Source organism: Choristoneura fumiferana, chromosome 3 (genome assembly GCF_025370935.1).
Source record: "Choristoneura fumiferana chromosome 3, NRCan_CFum_1, whole genome shotgun sequence".
Taxonomy (NCBI): Eukaryota; Metazoa; Arthropoda; class Insecta; order Lepidoptera; family Tortricidae; genus Choristoneura; species Choristoneura fumiferana.
This window is the reverse complement of record NC_133474.1, coordinates 7,951,403-7,963,241: the sequence shown is the minus strand read 5'-3', so window position 1 is coordinate 7,963,241 and position 11,839 is coordinate 7,951,403. Positions and strand designations below refer to the sequence as shown.

General features: G+C 37.2%; 1 protein-coding gene across 1 annotated transcript; it reads left to right on the top strand.

The window, feature by feature from the left end:
- The first annotated feature begins 7,628 nt into the window (after positions 1–7,628).
- Positions 7,629–11,586, top strand: Uro (Urate oxidase). Its single transcript, XM_074085381.1, has 5 exons — positions 7,629–7,737; positions 7,846–8,351; positions 8,451–8,574; positions 8,678–8,864; positions 10,177–11,586. The coding sequence occupies exons 1-5, from the start codon at positions 7,715–7,717 to the stop codon at positions 10,348–10,350; spliced, it is 1,014 nt and encodes a 337-aa protein (XP_073941482.1). The 5' UTR covers positions 7,629–7,714; the 3' UTR covers positions 10,351–11,586.
- Positions 11,587–11,839: the final 253 nt, after the last annotated feature.

Below are 11,839 nucleotides of genomic sequence, written 5' to 3'. Positions count from 1 at the left end.
TACCGATGCATAATTCTTGTAACATTTGTGTTAAACTCATAGACAGTCAAAGTAACCAATGTATAGCCTTACTAGCCTTTAGCCGTGGCTTCAGTAGCGTGAATCATTAGGTCTACGAGGTTATTAGATTTTTATGAAAATTTCCAAGAATTACAATAAATTTGTCTATCTGTCTATGCAAAACCTCCGTGGAAATTTTCGCGCTTCTAAAAGTTCGCATTGGGATTTTACATGTATTGTGTATATCGCGATCCCATGGGAATATCAGAATAAAACCGGCCAAGAGCGTGCCAGACACGCCCAAAATAGGGTTCAGTAGCCATTACGAAAAAATCAAGTAATATTTTTCTAAGGATTTCGTATTTTATACGGAATCTTCCAAGTTTAGGTATATTTTATACCTTAGGCTGCTATTTAAGCGTAAAACTAGTAATAATTCTCAAGCAAACTAAGCCGTTATAGTTTTCCTTGAAAGTTTGATATACTTACTACCATTCTGATTTTTTTTTAATTTTTCCACCCACCGGTTTAGATTTTAGAGGGGTGAGGGGACGCTCGATTTTAATGAAAATTTGCACTTTCAAGTTGAATATTTCGCAAAAAAATCAATGAATTGAAAAATCGTCTTAGCAAACCCCCTAATAGTTTTAAAAGACCTATCCAACGATACCCCACACCATAGGGTTGGATGAGAAAAAAAAAATCACCCCCACTTTACGTCTATGGGAGGTACACGAAATTTTTTTGTCGGCATAATTTACATATAATATATCCGTGTAAAATTATAGCTTTCTAGCATTGATAGTCCCTGAGCAAAGCCGCGGACGGACGGACAGACAGACAGACATGGCGAAACAATGGGTTCCGTTTTTGCCATTTTGGCTCCGGAACCCTAAAAACGTAGCCTTTGTGTTAATCCCAAGAACAATTTATCTTAACAGGCACCTTTTATCCAAATCCGTCCATACTCCATTCGTTTGTAGCGTGAAAGTCTAAGAAACTCAAACACAAACTTTCGCATTTACAGTATTAGTAGGATACACCATATGGTAAATACATACTTAATGTGGTCGCGAAAATACATTTATGCCAAGTGCGAGTCAGACACGCCCAAGATAGGGTTCCGTAGCCATTACAAAAAATCAAGTAATATTTTTCTAAGGATTTTGTATTGTGTATACGGAATCTTCCAAGTTTATGTGTATTTTATACTTTAGGCTGCTATTTACTCTTAAACTACTTATTCTCAAGCAATCATATCCGTTATAATTTTGATATACGTACTACCAACCTGATTTTTTTCAAAATTTTCCACCCAACAGATTAGCACGACTTTAATGAAAATTTGCACTTTAAAGTTGACTATTTCGCAAACAGATCACTGAATCGATAAATCGTTATGGCAACCCCCAAATGGTTTTAAAATACCTATCTAACAATACCCCACACTATGAGGTTAGTCGAGAAAAAAAAATCACCCCCACTTTACGTCTATGGGAGGTATTCTATAAAATTTTTTTATTGTTTTTTATTTTACTACTTTGTCGGCGTGAGATATGTATAGTCATGCCAAATTACAGCTTTCTAGTACCAACGGTCTCTGAGCATAGCCGCGGACAGACAGACAGACGGACAGACATGGCGAAACTATAAGGGTTCCTAGTTGACTACGGAACCCTAAAAAGGCACTGACTAAATGTTGAAAATCTCGTAACTTGCGTCAAAGAACACGACAAAGAACAATGCATCGTACCATGATCGTACCAGACTAGAATTTTGTCATCAATTACTGAAAATTTCGTATGGCTGGTAACCCCGAGCGGCGCCGCCCGCCCTGCCGCGCCTGCGCACTGCGCCCGCCCGATTAGTGCCAATACGTAACATCAACATACAACATCACTTTAAAAATCACCCGCCCATTCATCAATTTTAGATTATTTTTGCTTTAACGCTGTATCATAAGTTATGGGCTTATGGTTATGGGGTCTTGGTTACACACGCCTGCTGTCTTCCCATCGGCTGCTTTTTTGCAACCGACCGACGCTTACGGGATGATCTCCCCTACAAACTACGAGTACAGTGATGTAGGTACAGTCGAGTTCATAGACTTGTGAGCAAAAATTTCAGCAAAAATATCTGAACACGCTTCTACGCCGTTAACAATAGAGTCGTGTTCAGATATTTTTGATCACAAGTTTATGAACTCGACTGTGCAAGAACTAACTTAAATTTTATCGCTCGTAAAACTTAAATAGACTCTTTAGTACTCGAGTTTCATTGTGTAAAACAGTAATTTAATGATACGTTTTTTTCTGGAGTCCATTGAACTATTCTCAAAATAAACGTGATACTTACCTACAAATGAGTAGGTCGCTTGCTGATATTCGTTGACTTATTATTGTCTTCCGGTAGTAGACGATTCGGATGCCCCCTCCAGCGCTACTAAGCTAGCAATTTATTTCGATTTGTGTCTGCGCTTTTTGTTGAAGTCACATGGTCGAGCCATAAGCCATAGAATCAGCTGTAGGTAAATGTTGTACTTACTTTTTTCTGAAATACATTATTTATATATTTCATTTACTGTTGGGGAGAGGGGGGGGGGTAGCACAAACACGGGGCACATTACAGCACCATTATTTCAAAACCGTAAAACGCTACGAAGTCTGGCACATCACATCACGCTTACGAGTTATTCGGCTACGAAATACCTAAGACTTACGACATTCAAAACTGCCTTTAAATATGAGCGAGAGATGCGATGTCAGACAGGATAACATCTCTCATTCAACACTTTTATAAATTCACCATGGAATGGCATCGTAATACCTACATTGTATCCCATCAAAACATAAATGTGAAATGAAAGCCAAGTTCAATATTATGATATATGCCTTGATTGTTGACTTTAACTACAAAAGAAGTGAGATCTAAATGGGTGCCAAGTTCAATGGTCAGTCCTCAAATGTTTTTTGTTATTTGCAAAATACCGAAATACCGAACTAATTTTTAATGCATAAAATTTGCTTATTTGAATTAATGTTGATTTTACTTAGAGCGAAGGTTTTAGGTGACTGGGGTACTGCTAGCCGGTAAATACAGCTACTGAATAACTCTTAGTTTAATAGCTTGTTTGTTTAATATGAATTAATGTGTGGCCAGACGGAGCGAGATGAGATATTCAAATTAAACTGGTATGCAAGGAAGTTGTCTAAAGATGGGTTCACATTTGTATAATTTTATTCATAGGCGAAGTACATAGGTATGCTCGACTATTGGAACCAATCTGCCTGCGGTGCTTTTGCTTTAGCTCGGCTCACAGGGCGGCCGTTGGCGGAAACGAAAAACTACCCCTCGTTTTCATCACAATTATTATTGTCACTGTCACACGTAAGTAACAATTATTATTGTAACATGTCAAGCATAGCTCGGCTATTGGCGTCACTGCTTATTTAGGGAGTAGGTACAGTTATATTATTTTGGAATTAAAAAATCTATCTATTTTATTTATATAAATAAAAATATATATCTGAGTTTCACGGTAGTTTAATTCAAACATCTTAGCTCACTCACTCAGATATTTTCGGATGTTAGTTTAGGCGATTAAATCAGATACGGTATGCTGCGTGACCTCAGATCTTTACGTGTTCATATTGAAAGTAAGATATACTCATCGGTGCTAGACACGAGATGCGTTATGCAAAATGATACAAATGTGGACCCACCCTTATACTCGTAAATCAAACGATTGTGCTGTCGTCGTGGTCGTGCGTGACAATCAACAAATGAAATGAGTAAATCCAGTGTGTACTCGTGGTGTACTCATGTGAAATGGAGTGAACTTTTTCTTTAAGCAACACGGAGAATGAGGGAAGCGTGACTTTAGTTTTTTTTCGGATGCAACATCTGACAGTTTGTACACAATCTCTGCCATACTTGTAATTGAAGTCATATAAAAAAATTAGACAATGCGATGTGAATCTAGTTGTTGCGATGCCACGCCACTGTTACTGATATAACTTCAAATACCTACCATTAGCATTAGCAATAGTAAGATGTGTAATAGGAATAGTAAGTTTAAGTGACTTTATTTTATCTTGTATTCCTAAAATTTAAGCGTCAAAGCAGGTTGTAGTTTCTACTATACCCACATGTCTGTTAGGTAAGTTGTCTAAACAGTCAACCAATTTGATCCCTAGGCCACCACAGAACCTTATCAATGTAAATAATATTAACAGACACGCACATATTTCGCATTCATTTATCATAGTAAATAATTGATTTGCCTATAAGGTCGGTCCAGACCATGTCCAGACCAACCGATGCTGTAGCTAGCTATAGCATAATTCATAAATGAGTGTGTCATCTGAACATAATTCACCTGATGATAAGCAATCTCCGCCACCAATGGACACTCGTAACCCTGAGAGGAGTTGGTGCTTTGTCGACTTTTCAGATAGAAGTAGGCGTTCACGTGACTGTACAGTTCAAGATAAATCTCGGTGACGTCTTGTTTTGTCAAAGGAGTCGGCTCATTTAATTCTTTATCATTCGCCGGGTCCCGATAACATTTGACCCTTAATTTTCGGTATTTTTAGCCAAAGCACGGAATAGATAATAGTGCCAAAGTCTACGTTAGCAGTCGCGTTGCTATCCGTTAATTCGTTTAATAATTTACTTCATGTCTTTGTTCTTAAGCGACTAATTAGCGTTTGACGACCGGATGGCCAAGTGGTTAGAGAACCTGACTACGAAGCTTGAGGTCTTGGGTTCGATTCCCGGCCGCGGCTGATATTTGTATGAATAATACGAATGTTTGTTCTCTGGTCTTGGATGTTTAATATGAATTTATCTATATAAGTATCTTTATCGTTGCCTAGTATCCATAGTACAAGCTTTGCTTAGTTTGGGACTAGGTCAATTAAAAAAAAATAGTTTATTGAAAAAGTATCGCATAACAAATTGCATTGCCGTTGGTCCCACACTAGGCAAAGCCTGTCACGTGGCAACCGGGATTCGGGTACAAAACACTTTACTTAATTTAGCTTAAACTCAAATAAAACAAACTTGGGTAATTACAAAAAATACCAAAAACTAAAAAAAGAGAAAGAAACTTTGTAATTGGTGTCAAGTGTCCCGTGATATTTTTTATTTTATTTATTTATTTAGACACTGGCACGTACCACGTTTAACAAACCCTGTTGCTATGTTAAGATAACTAGGAATCATTGGCCTCTGGCCCCTTTTTATAAATACTGTGATATTACTTGGTACTAAAGCACCGCTCTGTACGTACTTATTCGGGGGCCAAACACCCAGAATAAAAATGATAAGTCGCCGAAATGTAGCAGCGATTTTCAGTTTTATAATGAAATATGATTTGTGCCAATTACTGTTCTATTAATAGTTTAGAAGCTTAATGTTGTCATAACATAAATTGACTAGCTATCGTTATCGCTTTGCATGTTTTTGCTCCATTAGTTAATTCGGGAAAATAATTTTACAATTTAATTGGTTTGGGTGATTTTACGAAGTGATCATGCCCAAATATAAAAAAAAAAACACCAGAGAACTAGTATTTCTACTAATTCTTGCATTCAAATGATTATTAAAGTATACTCTTACTCAAAAGAAAATAGGGGCCACGCGGTTCATTTGTAAAACGAAAATACTAATAAATATAATTATTTTAACATTCCTTGTCTGAAAAACGGTTTTATTAGTACAACATAACACAATACAATAAATACTTACTTTAAATGTGTTCAAACAAAAAGGCAAACTTATTTTTGATTTCATTCTATCGACGACATTCAAGTAGCTCCGAATTTTTTTACTCGACTACGGCAAAGCCAGAAGAGTAATGATTGACTAGAATAGTTTTGGTAAAAAAAGCGTACGTCCTGTATTGCTCTTCCTCATCCGAATCCAAATACCAACTTTTTTTTGTAGAACTGTGTTATTAAGTGCATTGTAAGTACACTTTCAAAGACAAGATTATATGCATGACTGAGGTCCAACAGTCACATTGAGATAACAGACTGCGATTCTACCGAAAGTAAACTAATTACATATTCCGGCATATTCCGGTTATATTATTTACCTACACGTGTTTGGAGAAACACACAGAAGGACATCTGAACTTTCTAAGTTAAAAATAAACAATGATTAACCAATTTGAATAGGAATTTATCTCCCCATTGAATCAACTATAAAAAACGGCCAAGTGCGAGTCGGAGTCGCGCACGAAGGGTTCCGTATCATTATCAAAAACAATACCACTCCTTGCAGTCGGGTAAAAACAACATTAGACATTAGCAAAAAAATCAAGTTTGTTGTATGGGAGCCCCCTTAAATATTTATTTTATTTTAATTTAATTATTTATTTTTAAAGTGATTATACTCACTCAAGCGTCTACCCTGATGCCGTTATTAATATCAAGCAAAAAACGGCAAAACAATCACGCTTGTTGTATGGGAGCCCCCTTAAATATTTATTTTATTCTGTTATTAGTATTTGTTGATATAGCAGCCACAGTAATACATAATCTGTGAAAATTTCAAGTGTCTAACTATTACGACTATTACTATTAGATAGAGCCCTGTGACAGACGGACGGACAGACAGACAGACAGCGGAGTCTCAGTAATAGGGTTCCGTTGGCATCTTTTGGGTACGGAACCCTAAAAATCATGTTTATACAAACTTGAGAATATTCTACAAAAGCTTGTTCTATTCTATCTAATTTATTGGACACATTTCATATTGAACATATCGCACCATCGCGACAAAACTGTGACATCTGTGCCCTAGTGTAAGTTTTCGGTTACAAAATACATCTCGATCGCGTTCGCGTTCAATTCTCAATTTGTATGGAAACACGAACATCGCAAACGTTCCGCTAGAGGCGCTGTTCGTGTTCCCATATAAATTGAGATTTTAACGCGAACGCGATCGAGACGTATTTTGTGACCGAAAACTTACACTAAGGGCACTGGTAATATCGCAACTATGGAGATGGCACAGTTTTGTCGCAAAGGAGCGATATGTAGAACACTAGCTTAGTAGGCTTTACCCACGGCTTCGCACGCGTAGATAAACTATTAGCCGACAGTTGAATATTTGCAAAAATGACATCATTGATTTCATTAACGTTGCTTAAAAGATACCCGCACCTATAATGTCTATAATCTTAGCGTTTGAAATTTTGGGATTTTATTCAAACTCCGTTGGAATATCGGAATAAGACGTAGCGTAAGTACTTAAGTATGTGTTTTTCCAGATGTCCGAATATTTTACATAGTTTATCCAAATCCGTTCAACTGTTTTAGCGTGAACGAGTCACAAATATACAGACACACGCACATACAAATCTTCGCATTGGTACTAGTTATAAGTGGGATACTTAGGTGATTCAATAAATTAAGTACGACTAGGATGCGATTTCAGGTGGCGATGTGATGTTTAGTTTTTAGGCTTGTTTGAAAAAGTCCGGAAACACAATAATTATGTTAGCCTGTTTGACTACTATTATTATTATTATGATAACGATATCGTATTGTTGCTAGTGGTCGCGTGCCCGGCGTCTTATCTCGGGTCACGGGTCGCTGTTATAAGTGACAGCTACGCCTGCGTCTTGTCACAGTCTAGCTTGTGCTAAATGCGCCGGCGCAGTTTTATACACACTCTTAAAATCAAGTGATTATTATTCCTTAAAATGCCGTGGACAAACACGAACAGGTATTTTAATATTCCATTATTTTTGTTCTTTTTTTGTGTATCAAGAAATCATCTGAAAGAAAAGAAAAAAGTTAACGCGTGTGATTGAAAGTTTTTTCTTTTACCCAGAATTTATTCGAAGCCATCAAACACAAGTGAAGGAGAGGGTCCAGTGTTGGTCTCGAGCGGCACGCGGCCGGCGCTGACGGCCGCCGCCGACACCGGCGGCCGCTTCGAGTTCAGTGACCACGGCTACGGCAAAAGCTCCGTCAAGCTCCTGCACGTACACCGTGACGGAGACTTCCACTCTATCCGTGAATTCGAAGTGTCCACCGAACTCAAACTATCATCGGAATCTGCCTACATCGTCGGCGATAACAAGGAAGTCGTCGCCACTGACTCCCAAAAGAACACCGTCTACCTCCTAGCCAAGAAGTACGGAGTGAAAACGCCGGAAGAATTCGCTGCAGCGGTCGTCAACCACTTCCTATATACGTACCGGCAGATTGTAGAGGCGAGGTGCCGAGTGGTTGAGTACCCATGGGAGAGGCTCCAAGCTGGAGCGCCCCACAATCACGCATTTTTATTTTCACCAACAGCTACAAGATGGTGCCTCGTGTCACAAGTCCGACACGGTAAGTGATTTTGAAACAGTTTATTGAAAATGAAATTTTTAGTTTTGATGTTTACGTACATTTTGAATTTGTTGCTAAAGTATTTATTTTATAATATAGAGGCGGTAGTGGTAAAGTCCGGCCTGAGCGACCTGCGCGTCCTGAAAACAACGCAGTCTGCCTTCGTGGATTTCGTGCAAGACGAGTACACCACACTCGCCGATGCTGCGGAAAGAATATTCAGGTTAGATGAAATCCCATCGAATTCTAAATGTAAATTGCTAATTTTGTACCTGTATTTTTGGAAGTACCATTTAATTTTAAAATTTTATTTAATTTCCCTACAGTACGGTGGTGGAGGCAGAATGGACTTACGACAACATGCGTTCAGCTGACTTCGACAACGCATGGCTGACCGTCAAGGATGCCATATTGGACAAGTTTGCTGGGCCACCTGACACCGGTGTCTACTCACCGTCCGTCCAACACACCCTGTATCAAGCCGAGAAAACCGTATTGGAGAAAGTAAAAGAGGTAAGAAAACGTGCCAAAATATGTCCGAACTTATTTTTTGTTATTGAGACTAGAGCATCGTATTGATCTTACCCCTAAAGTTTTTAATATCGATTATATCGCAGAAAAAAGTTGATTTATACGATTGTTGAATGGTAAATCGAAGTTTGGTCTGTTTTACGTAAGGATGTTTAAAATATCGCGGCCAATGTCTCAAGGCGGTGCTGCCTTATCATGGATATAAATCGTTATGCTAAAATTGTTTTCCGTTCCTTCGGGTCCAATAATAATTATTAATTATTATCTAAACGATCCCTTTGTAATATCTCCTTGGTCATGTGCTTCGCTATCACGACATTAATAATTATCCGGTCGTAAATGTGACGTATCTATTATCAATATAATGTAAATACATAAATACACTATTGTTATTGAAACATAAAATCTAGTCTCAAACCGATTTGTTTGTGGCAAAGTCACGTGAGTATAATAGGTAAAGTTACGTAGTTTTCAGACCATTAACGCAATATTCCTAATAACACATTTCATATCCAAATTTTATTTAGAAAGTTTGGTTTTATTCGATTGATACGGATTTCCACAAAGTAGGTAACATCTGATTCCATCAATGAAATTAAATAAAAAGCTACTCATTTCGTTTTTTGATTTCGTAATAATAACTTATTGAAACGTTGAAATAATGGAATGTTATGTAGGTATCATGTACTCTAAAACATGAGATGATTCGATAATTAATATATCTGTGGGCTGTTTATTTAATTTTACAATTATTGTCGTCATTACGATTACCCCGAGGTCTAAAGATTATCAATTGCAATTTCGTGCGAACTTCTTATCAGCATTAACATAAGATTTTGTTTTGTTATGGCTTCGGTAATATTTAACAATATTACTCAAATCTATTTTGTTTTGTGTTATTTTGCACACGTTCTTGGTCTTGCATCAGTTTTTTGTAATCTTTTACTTAACTGCTTGTTTATTTTCATCTTTTAGTATTATAGTGAAATTCTGTACGTATTGAACCTTTAACTTAGCAACTAAAGCCAGCAAAGGCAACTGAAGTAACTAAAGTAGCAAGATAAAAAGGTTCATTGAAATGCACCTCTACAAAGTTACGTTTGAATCAATTACATTTTGCACGTAGCATTATTATTTACTTATTATTATTATTATTACACATTTTTGTGGTGTAAATAACTTGAAATTCGGCATTTGTTTATTGGCTATCTAACAGAGCCAATCTAAATAGCAGGCAACGGAAAAGCTTGTAAAAAAACGAAATAAGTATTAAATTTTTATTGTTTTATTGCAGATTTCGTGGATCAAAATGACGATGCCAAACAAGCATTACTTGAACATCGACATGTCGAAGTTCCCCGCAAATGTAACGAAAGGTGACCCTAGGCATCACATTTACCAGCCTATCGACAAACCCGCGGGCCTCATATTTGCCCAACTGCGGCGGAGACCCAAGAGCCATTTGTGACGAAAGACGTCTGATAAATTGCGTAGCCCGTAGCGGCTCTACGGCGAAATCTTATCAGTAATGGCGGTAGACACGCCAGTTTTTTTTCAAGTGTACATGTTTTTCCGCATCGTAGGTAGGAGTACGTAACGTAATGTGGCGTGATCCATATACGCGGGCTCGGTTACACGAACAATAACATCTACATAAGAATCTTTGAGCTTGAGTAGGAAAGCGCCGTACGTTGAATCACGTTGTTAGTACTCTGTTAGCTACGAAATGTTTACAAACAAAGAAGTTAATTAATTTACAAACAAGATCGATGTTTGAATCCCTCTGTGTACTCAATTTACTTCAAATATTTTCTTATGTTTGTAAAATACTAACAGATTTAATTTGTTCCTATAAATATTTAACATGTATTGACCAAGAAATTGCTTTACCTTCATAAAGTTAGGTAATTTTAAAGTCTATTATTATTATAACTGTCAATGTTTGTTATTCAACTTTTATTAAATGGTAAAGCAATTTCTTGGTAAAAATTGCTGGATAAATAGGTTTCTTGTTTAGTAGTTGATGAAGCTGGAGTTGTTGTTTTAAAATATAACCTGTATTATTGTTACCTGTTTTATAATAATGATATTTGTGATTGTATGTAAGCTAGCTACTATAATATGTATGGGACAAAGGTTTACTGCACGATGTCATTAAAAATAATTGATTTTTAATTTTAGGCTGGACGCCTGCGAAGGTACAGTCGCGAACAGGAATTGTTATTCAGCCATATGCTACTATTCGTAATTTCGCCTCGTAATACTATTCTGCTTTATTAATGAAAATATTTACTACAAGTACGTATAACGCTGCTGAATTATGGATAATGGCTCGAAAATTCAGGTTTGCAATGGTGCAGTCAAGTGAAAAAATATGAACTTATTCAAAAATAATAGTACCACAGACTTATTCCGACGCAATAAGGCCGTAGTAACATATTTTTGAGTGGATCGAATAGATACTTATTTTTGCACTTGACTGTACATTTGCACACGTAGACTTTTCCGGTAAACAGTAAGATGTATGGCCAGCATTAGAGTAGGTAGTATTAGCAATTAGCATCTAAATGTGCTTACAGTCAGCGGCAGGCAGGAGGCTTGAAAACTATTAGAAATAAACTGAGGTTACATCTAGTCTTTAGTTGACATATCGTCTTGTTAATCACATCATTAAGTACAAATAAATGAATGATAGTATTAAATACATTATTTTCTTAATCATATAAATCCTTAGACTTAAGGCTGCGTTTCCACCAGAGGCAAATAATAAATAGAAACGCTTCAGTTACCTACCTCTCCCCGCTTCGCCGAGCTGTTTCCAGTAGAGCTGCGCTGAGCGAGCACAGGTACGAGTAAGTGAAGCGCTGTTGTTGGTTCATGTCATCAGTCATGACAAACACATTCCTCGCACCACATCTCTGATGAGACCGCAGAGTAAAGGTAATAAATAACACAGT

Coding starts and splice junctions, on each gene's coding strand:
- Uro (XM_074085381.1), top strand. CDS start 7,715: ATGCCGTGGACAAACACGAACAG. Junction 7,738..7,845: donor CCGTGGACAAACACGAACAG/GTATTTTAATAT, acceptor TCTTTTACCCAG/AATTTATTCGAAGCCATCAA. Junction 8,352..8,450: donor CGTGTCACAAGTCCGACACG/GTAAGTGATTTT, acceptor TTTATAATATAG/AGGCGGTAGTGGTAAAGTCC.